This window comes from Barbus barbus (genome assembly GCF_936440315.1).
Source record: "Barbus barbus genome assembly, chromosome: 25".
NCBI lineage: Eukaryota > Metazoa > Chordata > Actinopteri > Cypriniformes > Cyprinidae > Barbus > Barbus barbus.
Genome location: NC_136753.1, coordinates 24,228,591 through 24,250,165, shown reverse-complemented (window position 1 = coordinate 24,250,165; position 21,575 = coordinate 24,228,591). Strand labels below are relative to the sequence as shown.

At 33.9% G+C, this 21,575-nt stretch overlaps 1 protein-coding gene across 2 annotated transcripts in view; it reads right to left on the bottom strand.

Annotated features, from left to right (window-relative positions):
* Positions 1 to 21,575, bottom strand: part of cntn4 (contactin 4) — a 142,135-nt gene that overhangs the window by 83,365 nt on the left and 37,195 nt on the right. For both annotated transcript variants that reach the window (XM_079377961.1, XM_079377962.1), the window contains 2 exons: positions 17,802 to 17,931; positions 7,797 to 7,972 (listed from right to left, as the gene is read on the bottom strand). In XM_079377961.1, the coding sequence (XP_079234087.1) occupies positions 7,797 to 7,972; positions 17,802 to 17,931 (306 nt within the window). The remainder of the gene's footprint in view (positions 1 to 7,796; positions 7,973 to 17,801; positions 17,932 to 21,575) is intronic.

Genomic DNA, 21,575 nt, shown 5'->3' with positions numbered 1-21,575 from the left:
TTTGTTCATATTAATGTGACACAATGTTATAGTCTTTGTTTTGGAAGGAAATTACAAAAATTCTGTTCGTGTAAAACAGGCTTTACAGTGTATTCAATCAAATGGAGTCCTTCTGTCATTACGACACTGGCAGATGGACAGATAAAAGGAAAAAAAGATATCAAAAAAGCTTTTATGAGCTACTATCTTCAAAAACAGTTAAAATAAAATAAAACAAATTAATAAAATAATAAATTATTCTTAATGAATAAGAATATTAAATGAATAAGATTTATTTTACTGAATATGCACACCAATATAATGATTTTGAATTCCAAAAAGCAATCCCAGTTTGCCTTTTGGAATTGAACATTAAAGACTATTTATATTTGTATGTATATATTTACAGTAAGTTAAGTCTACACATTACCGAAACTTCACGGAAAATCCTGGCAGTAGTACCTGGAGTGCGGCCAGTGAGCAAACCAAACAGCGAGCGCTTGAGCACTCATGATTATAACCCTATTGGATTCTATCTAGACATGATGGGAAGGCAACAAAGGGCTGGACTGCCACTTTCATGTCAATGAAACACAGGATGTTAGATAAAAGACTAACAGAAGCCATAAAATTGAGAGCCTACAAGAACAAAGTGGACAAACACATTCAACATCTAAGGTACTGAATTAATTTGAGGCAGGAAAAAAAAGAAAAGAATGTCTTTTTGGGTATATTTTGGATAGAGATAAAAGCCGGAGTGATTTGGAGAGGGGACATATGGTCGTCCACAGCGAGAGTGGGGCGCACCAGGTTTGATCGCAGCCTGTTTACCTTTATCGGGCTACTGACAATCCCAATCCTGATGTCTCTATAGTATTTTTGTCTGCCTTTTTATTTGGGGAAGGTTACAAGTGGTGCTCCCCGCTTCATAAACACACACCCAAAAGAGCAAAGAGACTATTGTTGTTTAAAGTACTCAGCGGGCTGTTTCCTTCAGGATAGCACACAGCTGAGGTTTTTCAAAAATGAAGTGAAATAGATAGAAAGGAAGAGTGTGTGTGTGTGTGTGTGTGTGTGTGTGGGGGGAGTACTTAAACAAATGCTTCTTTTAATATACACAGCTGAAACCATTCACTTTTGTATTTCCCCTGAAGAAACGTGGCATAAAAGCATCCTGCACCAGCCGCTCACATGAAGGGATGACTTTAAAAAGAATACACGCATCCCCATAAACAGTTGGGGCTGGGGGGGATCCAGATGGTATTCATTTAAACAGTTCAGACTAAGGAAGTGCAGTGTTATAAAATAAAAATGTGGTAAATACGCATTTAACACATACAGAGATACTCTAAATCAGTGCTTGTCAACTGGTTTGGCTTCAGGACACAAATTTTACACTAAACATCAACTAGCACCCAAATCGTCTTAAACTGTTTAAAGTACACAACTGATCATGTACTTAAAATCAGATGTGGACATTTACATTGTCATTTTATGAATATTATGATATTGAACTAATTCATTTAAATTTACCAGATGCTTTTATCCAAAACAACTTACAAATAAGGACAATGGAAGCAATCAAAATCAACAAAAGGGCAATGATATGCAAGCAAGTCTCAGCTAGCTTAACGCAGTACACATAGCAAGTTTTTATATATATATATATATATATATATATATATATATATATATATATATATATATATATATATATATAATAAATAAAAAGAAAAACGTTTTTTGTTAATTGTATAATAAATAAAAATGAAACAAATAGATATAATACAAAAATATTTTTTAAGAAAACAAGCAGTAAATGAATAGAGTGCAAGTCTAAAAGGGACAATTTTTTTAATAGAATTAGAATAGAATTACAATAGAGAGTGCTAGAGTTAGAGGGTCAAATAAAGATGGAAGATATGTGTTTTTAGCCGATTCTTGAAGATGGCTAAGGACTCAGCTGCTCAGATTGAGTTGGGCAGGTCATTCCACCAGGAGGGAACAGTTAATGTAAAAGTCTGTGATAACATGCAAAAGGATAAACTTGACAAATTAATAATTTTGTAAATCCATATGCAGCAGCAGATATGCAAATAATAGGAGAACGTACAGACCTGCCATAACTAACAAGTTCAGAAGCACGTTTTCATTTAAAAAAATAAAATAAAAATAATATATTTTTTTGTTTTTAAACAAGTCCTGTAGAGGATGTCATTAGAAAGTTTTCTTAGATTTGTAGCTTCTGGGGATAATTGTTTATAGAAAATTGTGCCCAAAGCATAGTTAGTTTAAAAAATATATATAGTTAGTTAATAAAATAAATAAAAATTAATAATAAAATAAAAATTAAATATCATTTAAAATATTAAAATAATAAACAAAAATAAATTGTGCTCAAAGTACAGCTTAGAAAATTAAATAAAAACTAAATATAATTTAAAATGTAGAATAAATAACAAAAATAATTAGCAATAAATAAATTGTTTCCAAAGAACAGATTAAATGTAAAATAAATAAATAAAACTATTCAAACTTCCGAATGTCCTTGATAAACCCCAGAATCACTTCTTTTAACAAATTAGCAGCAATTAAATTCCCAGATCAGCCATGGTGTTACAGTGTCAAACTGTTGCTATATTCCAATGGGGAAAGTCTCAATTTTAGTCATAAAAACTTTAATGGGAATTTATTTAATCTCAAATCACTAACAACATGTGTTTTTACCTGAATGACAGGCATGCATTCGGACTGAGAACGAAGACCTGATGCTGCCGTGATGCAATGTCCCATGAGCACTTTCCAATTCTGCAATTCATAACAGTTCGAAATGAAGAAAACAACACCACTGAAGAACTTCCAGCTATGCAAAACTGATCTGATGGGATGTACAGTAATCTAAATGAACCTGACTATCAAGAGCCACCACCGTGGGTGATTTGTAAATGCCAGCATAACTTATCATAGTCCTAGTGAGCCGTCGTGTCTTTATAAAGACTGGTGATTCACGCGACCCTCCCTCCACAGGAAGCAGATATAATACTCAAATCAGACTAGCAGAGGAACTCCAGCTGTTTTTTACTGTCAACTGGGACAGAATAAAAAGAAATCCCTTAAATGCTTGATTAACAGCTCTTCCTCTCTCCCTCTTTATTAGCTGTCACATTTTTACTCCTGTGAATATTTCTCAGGGTAGGTTTAATTCTGAAAGTCAATTTCTGTACAGACACATACCTTGAAATCCGAGCTACAGAAAGCTATTGAACCAGTACTGGTCAGGAAAAAAGATAAATGTTTCATTTAACGTGTGAACCAGAAGTGGGGCATGTTGACACAATTCAATTTTTAATGGTCTTAATGAAAAGTCTATAACATACTTTGGTTAAAATTTCTCAATGGTAGTGTAAAAAATACCTTCATTACCCTGTAAAAATCAGATCTGTTTTCATCAAGCCGTTTTTTTAGTCCATGTTGCTTTAAATGCTAATGAGCTTTGCTGACCCTGCCCCTCTCTTCTGTGGGGTGAGGAGCAGCACTGTTTACTTTAGCCGTGAAACTGGCTAACTAGCACGTTATTAGGAAAGGCGATTTGCAAAGATTCATAAAAAACAAAACCGTTATATACTCACTTCTTCTGTAGATGAAGCTGGATCACGAATGATTCGCATGAACATAGACGCATTTAGGCAGATCGGGGATTGGCGCATTCCCTTAAAAATTAAAGTAACGTTAATCCTCTGCATCTTCAGAGGCTCAGATGTCGGGAGTAAATGATGACCGCTTTATTCATTATTACATCCAACAACAACACACCTCAATCGGAGACATTCTTGTTCTCCCCAGCACTGGAGTCGACACAATGGCAGACAGCTCTCAGCTCACTCAGGGAGGGTCTAAGGTCTAAGACGGGCTTGTCAATCAACTATCGTGGGAGGGGCCTGTACAAAACTGCGTCATACTGACAGGAATCTCAGAACAGCCTGATTTGAGAAAGGGGCTTTTAAAAAAGGGATTTAAAAAAAAAACACATCCATTATAGGATGGATGTGTACACATAAATGTGTGTTGGAAGTGTGTTTAAACAACTTGAAAAATGAATTTAGCATCCGATGACCACTTTAATGAATTCCCAATAATGAAATGCAAAACGATTAATAAAAACAGCAAAAATGTAAAAGGCAGCACAAAAAATATCAAACCACTGTCTCAGCCAATGAAATGTCAATTTGCCTCAATATAGGCTAAACATATTGAACACAGTTTAGACTGCATTATATACAGTAGTTCATCATTGCTTTAATGTATGACGCTGTGGTTTAGTGAAGTTCTCTTTCTCTTAGAAAGAAAATTATATTGGATTTCTAATATGATTGCTAACATTTACATTCACAAAAACAAGCCTAATTAAGTCTATTTTGGTCAAAACTACACGTTAGAAACTACTGCTACAAAAAAAGCATGCATTTCTGCAATCAGACTCCAAACCTCACTATTACTGAGATTCTGAGCCCTTGTGACAACTAGACCTGGTATCTTGACTATATATAGTAGGTAATGTCTTCAGCATTCACTGACCCATCAAATAACATCAGCTGAACTGCAAAATATTCTTTCAATCTGTCACCACAATGTTCAACATGTTGTTAACTCTGCAGATGCGCAGTTTAATTTCTTACAAAGTCAAAAAGACCTTTAATTGTTATTGCCCATTAAGAGTGAGGTCTTTTTTTAGGACCCAAATATGAAAATGAGATGATGGTACGTGAAATACGATTAAGACGCAGCACACAGCCTTCTCTATCAGTGGCATTTTAATTAAAAACATTCTGCAATTCCCCAGAATGCAATTACTGCTTTAGGGATTGGTGCATAGACACTGACAATTTTTCTCATTTCCTATGCATCTACTGACAACCCTTTCAATATCTGCCTAATTCATCCAGTCCTATTCAGAGAGAATGAAAAAAAAAAACATTTTATCACATCCAAGGAAAATCTCTTTTATAACCTGTATTTTTGATAATTTGAAAGCACACAAAGGCACCATACAAGCTTACACCAAAGTAACCATAAATGTATTCTAAGAGATGCAAACTACTTCACGAGCCATCTATTATTTGTAAAGCTAGTCCTGACAGAAGGCTGCTAAAAGTCTGCATAAAATAAAAACCACACTTGTGGAAATTGTATAAAATTATAAAAAGACAAAAAATTCCATTAAATGGCTTCATTAATGTTGTTTTCTTTCCTGTGTTAATGTATTTCTTATTAAAACAGGAATTAAAAACAGTCAAAGGGACTGATTTCATAAGTAAAAGCATTTTTTTTTCATATAGAAATGTTTTTAATGATAACATCAATGTATTAAAAGAACCACTAAGAAGTCTAAATTTCAGGTTAGGGAATGATCTATACTTACTGTATTCAGAAACCAGAAGTATGATTTCAGAAGTATGATTTCAGATGTATTTTAAAAAGTGTTTAATTGCCAAGTTTGCAGTCATGAACTATATTACACATAATCCTAAAACATATTTTTCAGAGAAATGTTAAGAGCAAATGCCATAACTGAGTTAGTTTATCAACACTCTGAAACTACGTAAAATTCTATATATTTTAATATTTTGTAGCAAAATGTAAATAAATAACTAGTAGTCAATTGTTTTACTATAGATACTTATATATTATTTTGTATTCAATTACATAAATCAAAACTCTTTATGAGATGGATAGTATATGTCAAAAAAATGTTTAGCTTTTTTTAAGGAGCATTTTTAGAGACAAATTTTAATATACCTGTTAGTAGAAGAGAAGTCTATAATATTTGTAATTCTTTTTTAAAGCATAAATTTCAAATGTTTGTTAATTTGGTCAGTTTTTAGGCATACACTCGCATATAAATGACCTCAAAGCTTATACATATAAACCAACAGCCACAAAACTCCAATTTTCATCATCTTCCTTAATCTACTTTACTGCATTAAAACATTTGATGAATTCAAGTTGGAAATGTGACTTCTCGACTTCACCTTTATGCATTCTCATGCACAACATGGTCGCCTACAAATTCTCCCGCATTAGATACCAAATTAGAAAATATCCCATCTAATAACATCAGCTGCCCTTTAAATTATTCTCTTGAACCTGCACCACTCCATCATGCGGCGGAGTTAATTAAGCTATGGAGAGAGTAATAAAGAAGATGGATGTGGAGCAGTCAGAGATGCGTGCCCCCACCACACGACAACAACTGAAGCCTAGTAAGGTCAGAGACCAGCGATTGATGGATCTGTCAGCCAATCGTCTTACGATGACAGCGGATTTCCTCCCCACAGAATTGGATTGTTCCTGCGATATAGTGCTATTGTCTTCAGGCAGTAGTCTTGCTGGGAACGTGGTGAATCAGAATCATTTGGAAAAGTCTGTTTGTCATTTGTTATCAGTGCATGCAAAACGGCTCAGCCAATCAGAGTCATGAAAATAAGTTTTTATTACAGCTTGTATCATTTTTATTCACCTGTTTGGCAAGTGTTTGCCATTTTCTGGCAATAAAGATTAACTATCTGGTTCATGCAACTTTCACTCAGTAGCAAAAATGTGGCTTTAAATGCAAAATAAATAAAGACTTGGCACATCATCGATAATGACGGATATGTCAAATTTGATCATGATCATTTTTTTAGAGCCTGTCCTATTTCTAAATGTAGAAAAGTGTCAAAATTATGTATATTAGCTTGTCAATGTATAACCAAACTGACTGATAATAAAAGATGTGATATATTTAACAAAAGAGAAGAATTTCCTATTCATAGGCAATAGCCTCGTTTCTAAAATAACATACTAGTGTAAGTGTCCAGTATACTGCCGTGTATGTTTTTTTTTTTTTTACATAGTATATGAAAAATTATTCATTACAAAAACATTTCAAACAGTGCCAGTCCAATTCAAAGAAAAAGGAGTGCAAAATTGACAAAATCTATACAAATTCAACCATTAAATTGTAATTTTATTCACTGCATTTTGCCATTGCAAGGCATAGTCATATGCTGCATTACTGTCACACTTATTATGTTGCATGTAAATGCAGTGGAAGTCAATTATTGGCTTGGAAATAAAAATCTTTCTTAAGTATGTTTTAAATTCCAAGTTAAAGTGAAAATTGCTTAAAATTTGGCAATATAATCCAGTCGAGAAAACAAATTGTAAAAAGTATGTATTATTACTATTATTTATTATATTTATGACTGAATTATTCTTATTAAAATAAAACTAAATTATAAAAATAGTTCACTTATTATTATGAAAAAAATTCACATACTGTGTCCAGTGCCCACTGAAGAAATTATGCAATTAGTGTGGTAGAACGCTATTTGGATCATAGCCTCAGTCTCATTATTTTATATGCTGGATAAAGCTTTTCTTGAGGTGTCGAAAGGGTGGCGCTTAAACCAATTAGCTGCCAGTCGTCGCTTTCAAAACAGCCATAACAAGGAGTGCAAGGCCTGAATGTGTTTCACTGAATCTCATTTTTTGATATCTCATTATCAGCCCATATAAATGACGACTGCATGACTGAATCTGGCCCCTGAACAACCTGTGCGTATGTGAGATACAGACATAGAGTGAGAGAGAAACAAGAACGAGAGAGACTGAGAAAGCAACCAGGCTCTCCTCAGGGAAAACTTTTCCATTTTGATCATGTTATCAGCGAGGAGAACAAGGGCCAGCATACCAGTGTGTGCCGGTCTGCAATGTTCTGTTTGTTTGGGCCTGATGTGTGCTGCTGTGGTTTGATCAGAGATCAGAATGTGACTTACAGGCAAAGGTTAGGCTGGCCTCCCTGCTGACAATAGTCCCGAAGGAGTTGGAAGCAAGGCACTGGTACGTCCCAGCGTCCTCGTCTTTATTGAGATGGTTGATGCGAAGGTTGCCTCCAGAGAGGCTGTGATGGGAGCCGGGTTTAGGGTTGAGCAGGCTGCCATTTAGCTTCCACCTACAACACAAAGGAGTTCACAGTTCAGAGATTTCAATATGAACTCATACATATCTCATCATGACCTTCCATGACCTAAATGTCATAACAAAGGTTATGTTGTAGCTGTATTCACTTATTCTCAGAAATAAGAGCATTTATGAAAAATATATGAAAAATAAGTAATTTACACCACTGTTCAAAAGTGTGTCACAGTATGACTTTTTAAAAAGAAATTGATACTTTTGTTCAGAAGGAACCCATTAAATTGATCAAAAGGGACAATAAAGACATTTATAATGTCACAAAAGATTTCCATTTCAAATACTCAAGTACTGTAATTTTTTTATTCATCAAAGAAACAGTTTCCACAAAAATATTGAGAAGAACAACTGTTTTCAACATTGAGGGTAATAATAAAAGCTTCTTAAAGTACCAAATCAATATATTAGAATGATTTCTGAAGAATCATGTGACGCTGAAGACTGAAGTAATGGCTGCTGAAAATACAGATTTTTCATAGGAATAAACACAATTTTAAAATATATTAAAATAGAAAACTGTTATTTAAAATTTTTATATTTTTTCAAAATATAACTTTTGATTAAATAATTGCTGCCTTGGTGAGCATATTTTTTTTAAATATTATTTTTTATGTTCTTCTAATTTTAGTACAAACATCTGAGACAAAGTTGATACTTAAAATATTCTCCAATTCAAATACATTTAAGTCTCTTGAAGTATTAAAAATAAACATTTGAACAATTAAAAATCACTTTAAATATTGAGTTATACATATATGTGACCCTGGACCACAAAACCAGTCATACGTGTCAAGTTTTCGAAATTGAGATTTATACATGATCTTAAAGCTGAATAGATAAGTTTTGCTAGGATCGGACAATATTTGGCTGAGATACAACTATTTGAAAATCTGGAATCTGAGGGTGCAAAAAGATCTAAATATAGAGAAAATTGCCTTTAAAGTTGTCCAAATGAAGTTCTTAGCAATGCATATTACTAAACAAAAATTAAGTTTTGATATATTTACAGTAGGGAATTTACAAAATATCTTCATGGAACATGATCTTTACTTACATGATCTTATCTTAATGATTTTTGGCATAAAAGAAAAATAATCTGCAGATAATTTTGACCCATACAATGAATTTTTGGCTATTGCTACAAATATACCCCAGTGACTTAAAACTGGTTTTGTGGTCCAGGGTCACATATTATATATTATATACATGTTTTATTTTTATTTATTATACAATTAACAAAAAGTAGCACCTATCGTGCACTATTCTTTTTCTATTCTATCTGTTTTCATTTGATTTATTATATAATAAAAAAAACCTTGCTATGTGTACTGTGTTAGGCTAACTGATACTTGTCACAGCACTTGCATATTATTGCTCTTTTGTTGATTTTGATTGCTTCCATTGTAAGTCACTTTGGATAAAAGCGTCTGCTAAATGATTAAATGTAAATGTAAATGTGAATATAAATATAAAGTGGCTATAAAAACTATTTGGACACTTAAGCCACTCTTAAAAAGGGTCATTTATTTTAAAGACAAAACATAAAATTATTTACAAAAATAGAAATAAAAGTTTTTGGGACAACAATATAATATTGAATGAACATAATGAATGTATTTCTGAGTAGTATTTGTATTCATTAGTAAATTAATTTATATACTTTGTAAAATACAGAATAAAATATGAAACAAAAACTAAGAAATTGGTTTATAAAATAATACTAAAATCTTCAGGGTTATAAACATTGCAGTCAATCTAATCTAATAAAGTTTAATAAGAAAACACATGACTGGACGCAGGGTAGAATTGGTGTAACCAGTTGTTTTGCACAACTATCGAGTGTCATCAGACCAGTGGGTACAAATCTGGGCTGTTGAAACAAAGCCTCCAAGTGTGATCCCACATAAAGAGAACCAGTGAACTTCTACAATTATTAGACTCCAGAGTAAAGCGCCTAGTACACTACACTAACTCCAAAGGGATTGTCCTTGCAATTAGTGCACTGCAAAGTGCTTTGCATAAAAAGTGTCTGCTAAATGAAAAGCAACCAGCTGTAGTCCTGATAAATTTTTAAGCATGCCCCCCCCCCATACCAAGATTAATGCCCAGAATGGCACAGCTTGTGACCGTCCATCTTGTTGAACACAAAGTCATACAGCATCAAATGTGAGCTTTATCATGGCAGAGCACCAATCAAAACTAATATTTGCAGTGAGCACCCCCATATTCTATAGCATGCAGTGTGATTACTACAGGAATTTACTAAGATTACTGAAGGATAGAATTCATTTAAGTTATCATCGGATTCTCCTACCCTTCAAACAGCCTTATTAAAACAAACAAGCTGCCAAATCAATACAAAAACTCACATATAAAGCAGACTTTGAAATATTGCTGTCTTTTCATCATTAACAGTGATAGGGGATGATGACTGCACTTCGTTCATGAGGTTATATGTGTGTGTTATGAGAGACTTGATAATGAAATCATGATATAGGTTTATGACTCATCCAAACGTAAAGGCTGCAATTTAATGAAGTTGTTTTTTCAGTGAAATATTACAAAATTAATAATAATAACAAAACTACTTAATAATTTTTGTATTTAGTCATTAATATATAAATCACATAATTTTTTTTACATATTTCAAATAACTTTTTTTTTTTATCAGAAATTACAATTACATTTTCACCCAAAATCATGCAGCCAAACCTCTATGTTCTATAGCAGAATCCTAACTAAGACCTTAAGTTATTAATAACCCTTGATTATCCTTTAAACAGAAATATTTCACTCTAAAAAATTGAACCATTTCACAAACAGGCTGATTTTACTTATGTCCCTGAATGGTAGAGACCTGCATGGCCCGCCCACTCCTGCAAGATTCTGTCCCGCGCCCGCCCACTCCCGCATAAATATATCTTATCTGGTCCCGCTAACGCCCGCAACATTCATGTTTTGTCCCGCTCCCTCCTGCAGAAGCCCGCATAAAAGTAGGCTATATAGATTTTTTCAGTACATTAGTGAAATTTAAATGAAATAGCTCTGTAACATATCGTAAGTTCCACAACATAAATGCTCCTATTAAGATATTTGTTATTTGGGCTAAGCATCAACATTCACAAAGCACTGTAACAAAAAAGCAAGCACAGGCTGCTGCGTGCACGGTTTGGCATGACAGAATGCGAGCAAACAGTGCTCGCTCCCTTATTATCACTAAAAAGCTGACATCTCAGATCATCGCGTTCTCATAAAGCTCTGTTATAACACAATGAATATATGCACAATGAATCTTTCACAACGTCTACAATTCGTGTATTAATAAGACGATTCGTGAGCATGCAATATTCAGCACTGCTTTTGAGCAGTGAGTGGATTCTAACTTAAACACCTTTGATTGGCCACTGCATTGCAGAAATCAACAGATATGCTATGTCTGTGATTGGCTACTCTGTTCACGCCGCAAACATGTGTTTTCTTGCACCTGTTAATCATTTTTATGTTGTATTAATTGTTCTTGTTGCTTTTGTGCAATAGATGAATACAAATTGATATGTTTTTAGATATTTTATGTTTAGATATTTATATTTTGCGGGAGTCCCGCGAATCATTTTATTCTCCTGCATCCCACACACACACACACGAGTCTCTACCCGCCCGCACTCGCCTATCAAGTTTGTCCGCGTGCCGCACCCTGTTGCGTTGAGTGCAGGTCTCTACTGCATGGTTCAATAAACAATATTTTAAAAACTTCTCTTACAACCTCCCATTGCATCATCTTTACTTCCCTCCAATTTTTAAGAACCCATTAAATATGTTAAACAGACCCATTTCCTACCCATGTTGACATATCAAAAGGCCTTATCCTTTTTTAAGCCAATATCAATCACTACATTAGTTGCCAGACTGCTTACAACCAGTTTAACTTCTGTAATGTGATGGGACATATTTTTGAGTGAAACAGGATGTTAAAAAAGTTGGGTGTGAGATGATTTCATCCATCAGTAATTGACTAGATCATGAAAAGTGATCTCTAAATGACACTTGGTGGAGAGGGGTTGAAATCTAAAGCTTGGTGACGGCAGCTCGTAACAAATTTTAAACAGAATTTTTGAAGACTAACTACTATTTTACCTTTGGAATAACACACTGAATCATTTACAGTAACATCAGGAACCAAATTAGAACATACATGCGATCAATTTTGACTTTATAGTCAAACAACCTTTAGTTCAAGACACATGAGAAACCATTTTTGCTTTGATAGTCTGCGAAATACGCAAGGTGCCCCTGATTTGTGTCTGACAGGCTGATTAGCCTTACAGGCTCAATATGGTTAGGGTTAGCGGCACGTTTATGGTTACGTCCTCGACCGCCTGTCAGGAACAAAGCAGGGCACCTTCCACCAATCTCAGCTGCAGATGTTGCAGTAGACAACATTTTACTGGACTAAAACTGGTATAATGTACATCCCTGGTACAAGTTAATTCATAAATTTTTTTCCTAGAAGTGTATAACTATAACATTTAGGAGTACACTCATTTCAAAGCTAACAGAGATGAACTAAAAGCCACAAAACTTCAATTTTGAATTCATGGTTTATTGAGATGAAAAAGTGGCCCACATGATAGCTGTGTGCCTTTTTAAAGCGATAGTCCACCCACAAATTCATGTCATTCCAAACTTTCCAAACTAACTTTGTTTCCTCAGTTGAACACAAAAAAAGGTTGGCAACTAAACAGATTCGGTTCCCATTGACTTCCATTGTATGGACAAAAAAAAAAAAAATACAATGGAAATCAATGAGAACAGAAACTGTTTAGTTAGCAACATTCTTCAGATTATCTGAATTGGGGGTGGGTATATCATATTTTACGACGGAATTTTCGAGTGGACTATCTCTTTAACTAGTGAGAAATCTAATGTTAAATCCCTCAGTTCAGCATTCACACGTGCTTTTCTAAATGGTGTTTGTAGTTTGACATCTTGTTTTCTTTGTCTGTTTCACATTTGTATACAGATGCTTCTTATTTTCCTAAACAAAAACAGAATATCCCTAATGCCCTCTGAGAGGTGGGTCATTTGCACACACAAAGACTCTTCACACCGGGAAGCGACTGCGTTTCTATGCAAAGCTCAGAAATAATATGGGTGTAGCCCTACATCGCTTCTTTCAGGATTTCTGCTCTCATGTCTAATTTGAATCTAGTACCTCTAAATCAAAGACGCCGGCACGTTCCCGTCCCCACGCCGAGTGTTTTCAAAAGACAAAAACGCAATAAATATTTCATATTTGTAGCCCACAGCGAACGATATTGCACGGTCTTCAGAGATGCTGGTAATTGATAGGAGTGAAGAGTTTCCAAATCTCAGGCTCAATAATAAGATGAATTCCCCTTCCTGTTAGTTTCCAAGTGTCCTTTTCTGCTCTGTTTGATCTTAGAGAGGCTGATGAAAAGAAAAAGGGACGAGCAGTTGTTTCTGACAGTAAAATGAGTATCTTGTTTGTTTGAGAATCTTGATTTGGCCGTTTGTGAAGTGTAAAAGCACACTTGCAATTAGGAATAATGACAACACCACATCAAGTGAGATCAAACTTGTAAAAGAAACGTTGGTTGATATATCGCATCGAAGACATCTAATTATATAAAATAGCATTGAAACAAGAGAAGAGTACGAATGGGTGTCATCAGTTATTACTAACCCCCTGTCCCTGGAAGAAATTGAGATTTCACCACCTACAGTTCCCATCTTGGGTGACAAAACATCCAGTTCGTGTCACAGACAGCCTGTGTTTTTTCTCTTTAACTCCAAGTTTTTGTGACATTTGCATTTTCACACTACGCCAATGCTTTGTTCTCGTTTCATTGTGGGGGCCAGAAATACTTCCGCGTTCTCCCAGAAAATGTAACAACTTCATTTCAAAAGATCAATTATCAGCATACAAATGAGAATGCTGCTATATGACAGCATGTCAAGAAACTTTGTGTAACCGTTAAAAAAACGGCCACTTCCCATCTGCTGCTGTAACTATGGCTACGGGTTCTCCTTTGATTGACAATTCTCCCTCAACTTCACGACGAGGTGATGCAAGGATACTCTATAGCGTTCTCTAGTCTCCTTCATGTTTTAAGCTCAGATTCTTGAAGTGAGGTAAAGAGGAGAAGTGAATTAGAATAAGAAGCTATAAGAGAGAGAAGGTGGGAAGTCTGAAGTATAAGGAGCAGCTGTCGTCTCAGATCAAGAGAACCAAGCAGTGTCTTTTACAATAAGTTGTTAAACTTTAATTATACTGCCTCTCCAACCTTCTCCACAAGGAGTAGGTGTTAGGCATCAGACCATGGAACGTTAACAGGGCTGTTCAATGATATACCATGATCGTTTAGCGTTTTAATTTTCACATATTAAGGAAAATCGCATTGCCATGTATCACATGTGATGTCTCACACAACATATAATACCACTTAAAAGTTTAAACACAACTGACTCCAAACTAAAAAGATCTTCATCTCGCGCTTAAATGCTTAAAATTAGTTTTCTAGTCTGATATGAATTTTGGAAGATGTTTTTTATGCTCACCAAGGCTGCATTTATAATACAATAAAACAGTAGTATTGTTAAATATTACTATGATTTAACATTTTGACTTTTTGTAGCAGACATTACTCCAGTTTTGATCCTTCAGAAATCATTTTAATATGCTGATTTGGTGATAAAGAAAAAATATCAATGTTAAAATGGTTCCACAAATGTGTTGCATGAATAGAAAGTTTAAAAGAACAGCATTTATTTGAAATAGAAATATTTTGTAACATTGTAAATGTATGTAATTTAATGCAACTTGCTGAATTAAAATCTAAATTTCTTTAACATAAATAAATACTTTTGAACTGTAGTGCATTCACTTATTTACAAAATGACACTTTAAATCTTTTATTAATATTCTAAAAATTAAATTTGGAAAATAAAACTAATTTGAATTTATATATATATATATATATATATATATATATATATATATATATATATATATATATATATATATATATATATATTTGACTGGTAGTGTTATATAATTCAAGCTCATGACATGTACACAAAATAGCAAAAATTGCATATCAATTTCAATATCAATTTCTAGAACCTAAAATTTGTCTAACATGTACATGTATACTATGACAAAATGGAAAATAGATTATTCCAATGGTTGCGTGGCAGTGATAAAATCTAATTGACTATTCAAAAAATAGCTTTTGTTACACACCACAGTATTTGCAACTCAAATCAATATTTTATGTCCATTAATTTATAAGTAGCCATACAATAAACAACAAAATATACAGCGATCGTCCTGTCAAGGTTTCTTTTGCAATAATGACCAGCTGACAGCACATTTTCTTACTTATTTAAGCCAAAAATATTATTCTATATTTATATTACTGTTTATTATTCTATGACTGAATCAATCTGACTGCATGGGTTATACAAACAAAATTATTTTTTATGGGCCAGATCAGGTAGAAAGGCACTTTTTTACTTTAAAGTGTAGTTTGACATAAAAATAATGGTACTGAGGTATGATTACATAGGATCACAACATCAAACTCCTTGTGGCAGTGACAGCTTTAACCAGACGCTCCATTTGCTGAGCACATGCTTTACGTGCTCATGCTCAAACAGACATTACGACTATAATGTACACCGACTATACAACACCATCTGGCTCAGGACACAGGAGGCGGTTTGAGGATCTGTTGCACACTTTAAGACTTTCTACGTAACACATTCTTTATTAAAACCTTCTTCCAAGAAGGTAGACACACACCAGATGCCTTAGCTCAAAAGCTACAATTGCAGCTTTGATTATCCTCTGGGCTTGTGCATGAGTTTAAAGGGTAGTTCAACTAAAATGATAAAAATTCTGCCATCAACTTCATGTCATTTCAATGTTCGAAAATGTCACAAAAAGTGGTCCACTTGACTTGTGCACTTTAAAGTCAATAATACAATACAATAGCTATAAGTGGAAGTCGTTATTCACTAAAAATGTTCCCCTCCTGTGAGCAATTAACTAGAGAACTGCCAAAATCAAACGTTTTATGGTGCTTCTGCATACTTTGTGAAGTTTCATTTTGAAGATTCATTATATTTGAATGAAAAAGCATGGTGAGTAGATTTTTAAAATCTATCCATCTCCACAGAATAAAGAACGTCATATAGGTTTAGAAAGACATGGAGGCATTGGGGGAGGGATGGGAGTAGTTCATGAAGTTAAACTTAATGCACTTTGAAAGTGATGGACACTAGAGCTGCCGAAAGAAGGACATTCATCAAATGGCTCCACGATTCAAGCTTCCTGACAGGAAAGAGGAAGCTACTGATTAGCTTTTCCATTAAGCTTGATCAATTCTAGAACAGCACATATATCCGTCTTTCTGCAGCATATCCGAACAGTGTCAGGGGAGCACGTTAATTTGAAGCCTTCGAACCAGACGCTCCATTAACATACTTAACTATTGAGAAATCACAGCATGTGAAGAAGAACACATAAATTGACATGGTCAGGCTGATATATTACTAAAAATTACTCATCAATATTTATAAAAATAGTATTTTCAGTCATTCGACAATATTTTTGAAGATATATCTCAATTATGTATTGCTTGAAAATGCTTAAAAATACCCTACCATTCAAAGTTTTGGGATCAGCAGTTTTTTAAAAAGACATTAATCCTTCAGTGTCTCTTAACTAGTTGCTTATTAGCCTGCATATTACAAGAATATTGGCCATTTATTAGTAGTAATTAAGCACATATTAATGCCTTATTCTACATGACCTTATTCTATATCCCTAATCCTAACAACTACCTTACTAACTATTAATAAGCAGCAAATGGAATTTAATGAGGGAAAAGTCGTAGTTAATAGTGAATAAATGTCCCCTATTCTAAAGTGTTACCATACTTTTATTTATTAATGTATTCAATTGATCATATGTATTTACCAAAAAGAAAATGTTAAATATTTCAAACAAGTGTTGTTCTTTTGAATTTTCTATTCATCAAAGAACAAAAATTCAAATAGAAAACGTAGCCTTGATGAGCATCTTTTAAAATCGTACCCACCACAAACTTGTGAATGGTAGAACATCTCAATTATTATGATTTTTTTTAAAAAGAAAACAGCTCAAATATGCCAAGAAGATTCAACATGTTTAATGTAAGAGCTAAAAATAAAAGAAAGAGCCTGATTAAAAGTATTTTCCACTACATGAATCTGTAATCAGTATCATTTATATCTTTCTTCACAATTTTCCTTTATATGCACCAATTTAATAATTACTTTTTTTACTAAAACATTTGTAATCTATAAAAAAATCCTATACAGGAATATTGAGCAAACAGATGGCATGAGTTTGGGGCGGGGCTATTTTATGGTCAACCAATGGCAGATGTGAGCAGCATTCAGGAAACCTGTTTGAAACCACTCAGTATTTTTAAGAAAAATGTTTAATGTACAGCTATGATGGGCAGAACACTGGTCCAATGAGATTTCATTGCGGGCAGGGCAACCCAGTGCAATGGTGCACAAATATAAAGGACAGAAACTTTTAGAATTTTACCGCTTATCACATCGCACCTGCTTAGGACACGGTGTAAAGCTACTGATGCCAATGTGCACTGGCACGAAAGAGCCTATGCATTTCTGTAATCGTAAAAAAGGGACTGAGGTACAATTTACCGAAGCAGTGATGCAGATGACCAAACAGCAGTGTTTTTGCGGTGGCAAGTTGGCAGTCAACTCACCTGTAAAAAGGAGGAGGGTCACCTTGTGCCTCACAGCTGAAAACCACCTCCCTGTTCTTCTCCATGGAGTCTACTGGAAACACAATGCTGCCTGGCTGCTTCGTGAACACGGGGGTTTGCAGCGTGTTGCCTACAGACAGACAGAGAGAGAGAGAGAGAGAAGGAGAGAAAGAGCGATCAGCACGCTCCACTTACAGACACCCAACCTGCTTGCAAAACAAGCTATTAGCTGGTGGCTCTGAGCAGGCCAGCACTAGTAAGGCATTAGAGAGTCAAACCACAAGCAGACAAAACATATCAATTAATTCAACTAACACCACGGCAACTGTAATGGAATCGCCGTTGATTGATATAGAACAAGGGTTTGAGGACACGCGTTCATCGCTTTCTTTCACCCCTGTGGTCTGTTTTTAACCTTCGCTATGGCAGCGCAGTTGTAACGGAAAACGCACGGGCAATCAGAAGTCCGGTAAACGCCTCTCAGTTGTGATTTGAGGCTCTTTGTGTGAAGTGACACATTGAGATTGCTCACGCATCCTACTCAGTTAAAGCTGCATGTCTTTTTCGGTTTTTGAAACATGGGACCGAACAGGATTAGTTTGAAAATAAAACAAAGCACCAAGATATTATTTTGGATCAATCTGTTAAATATATTCAGAGATATGAATTTACATTTTGATGCTTCTTCTACTTTTTCACAAAATCTTACTCAATATGTGTTAACATCATCAGATACAAACAATTATGTGTCAGATACATAAATATTGACAAGTGAAGCTTCCCTATATATATATATATATATATATATATATATATATATATATAAATAAATAAAAAAGGTCATCATTTTAATTAAATGAATACTTCAGGTAAAAGAGAATACAAAATATACAGTATTAAACACAATCTAGTGATGAGCTTTAATCACTTTCATAGAAGCAATGTTGCTATTCTCAAAAATAGCACCTGGTAAATTGCCTTGTGCATGTTTCTTTCCCACGTCTCAAAATCTGCAAGTGAATCTAAGTAATATTATAAAGTGACAAAACTAACAGAATATAATAAGAAAGCTGAAGACACATGGGTGAAATTAATAATGCTACAGTTATAGTTGCAGTGTCTTATGTTACTGGACAAAACTAGTTCTACGAACTGTTTCTTTACTGTATTTGGAAAGTCCTCACAGTTACATAAAAGAGTCTCCACTGAAAAAGAGTGTGATGCCAATGTCACGGTTTAATTTACACAAAAACACACCTGAAGGCAAAACTATAGTTTTCTATAATTTTACACCTACAGTGTTAGCTGATTAAATTTGTGCTTTATATTTACATGTTATTGGTTAGTGTATGTTTGCTGGCTCTGTGCAAAGAAAACTCATTAAGTATTGCACTTCACCTCACTTGATCTCTGACCAACAGATCAAGCAAATTGTGCAAAAGCGAAGGAAAAAACAGATGAAGTAGAACTGAGACGAACTTAGTCTGAAGCAGCCATAAAAAGCTCTAAAGGTCATCAGATGCTATAACAAGCAGCAGGAGTGAGTATTTTCTGTCCAAAAAAAAAAAAAATGTTTAGTGGCAAGGGGTGTCAGCACATCGTGGTCAGCACATCAAATAAATACGAGCAGCTTAAAAAATATTCAAAACATTATTTAAACAAGCAATAAATGGGGGAAAGCAGCAGAAATCATAACCTTTTTTCTTTTGGTTCTTTTCTGCGAAATACATTTAATTCCATTTACCGAAAAATGCTTTCTGGTTTGAGAGCTTGTATTGCTTGCAGGAGACAAAGTGAGAGATAAACTTTAAGCTTCTTTAAAGGAGCAAAATGTGGGATTTTCTTTTTCCCGATGTCTTTTCTAAAACATTTTTTCTTCTTAGGCGGCTTGGTTGCATAATGTTTTTGCCATAAGCCATGTAAATGTGCTTTGTACCTCAGATAATATTCAAAATGTGTCAGCCCCCCAAAAATCCAATAGTTAATATACTATAAATATATTTCTACATTTCTTCTGGATATGCAAAAATGAAAGGGCAAATTTGTTTTGTGAAACATATCAGTTTCACAAAACTATGTTCCAAAATTGATAAAAAAAAAAAAAATTGGGTATCAGCTCACTCCATATACAAATCTGTATATACAAAACTTTCCTATATTTTAATTTCACTCGTTACAATACATTCCAAAAATGTTACTAATTGACTTTGTTGTATTAAATCGTGATTTAAATAAAAGTCTGGAAATAATTTATATCATTGAACCAACAAAAATATGTTCAATTTTGCTAACTGAAATCAAGAGATCACCTGCTTTGAAATTAGCATAATTTGAGAATATATGTCAAATTTTAGGAAATCTGAAAATATGTATAAACATTTTTTCAAATGAAAAGCTTTGTAATGTGATCAAATATCAAAAAGATAAGCAGCTCTCATGTTCTATTTCATCTCAAAATTGCGTGTCAGTCACTATTCAGCATCCATTCTGCAAGAACTGATGTGTCTTTCAGGGGTAAGTGGATACTTACATCACCGGCAAAGAGTGAATTCGGTACTAAGTGCCTTATTTTGCAACCTTCATTTTCACTTTGTTGGATTGGGTGTGTATGTGTGAGCAAGCTTGAACAGTTGTCTACACATTAACAAAGTAGAATTTCATCCACAGCGCATAAAACTAAAAGATAAAAAGAGCAAGATGAGTGTGTGTGGATCGCTGCCACCTGTACGGCTGCTCTCTAGGTGCCAGGTGCTTTAATTGGGCTTGTTTTGCTTCCCATCACACAGACAGATACTTCATCGCAGCTCTAACTATCTCCACTAATTCTGCCTGTGACATGACAATGACAGCCCCTTATTTCAGTGTCAGAGACACTGCGGTGCATTCCCTCTGTACCCGGTGATAAACACTGCTCCACAAACACTGTTTGCATTTATAAAACCTGTTTATAAAAATATGAGGTTTTTAGCATAGAAAATTCAACCTGAAATCAAAATGTATTCTTTATTACTAATTTTAATGTGCACAATTAAAGACACGTGTTGATCCAGGTTCAGCTCCACTTTTTCTGTCAGATCTCAACTATGATATCAAATAAAAAACACTAAAATAATATAAAAATGGAAATAATAAAAACTAATAGTATATATATATATATATATATATATATATATATATATATATATATATATATATATATATATATATATATATATATATATATATATATATATATATATATATATATATATATACACACTACCATTCATTAGTTTGATAGGAATTTTGAACAAGGCAGCATTTACTTGATCAAAAATACAGTAAAACAGTAATATAGTGAAATATTATTACAATTTAAAATAGCTGTCCTCTATTTTAATATATTTAAAAATATATATTTATTGCTGTAATGGCACAGCTGAATATTCACAGCAGTCATTCAGTCTTCAGTGTCACATGATCCTTCAAAAATCATTATAATATGCTGATTTGCTGCCCAAGAAACATTTCTTGTCACTATTAATATTTTACTGGTTAAAATGTTTGTGGAAACTGTGATACATATTTTCTGGAGAGTTCAATGAATAAAAGAATTCAAACGAACAGCATTTATTTGAAATTAAATGGTTTTGTAACACAAATTTTTACTGTCACTTTTGATCAATTTAATGCATCCTAGGAAAAAAACAACAACAACATTTTATTATATAAAAATTAGACATACGATCCATATTTTATACAAATTTTTAAGGCACCACAGACACAATGTTTACA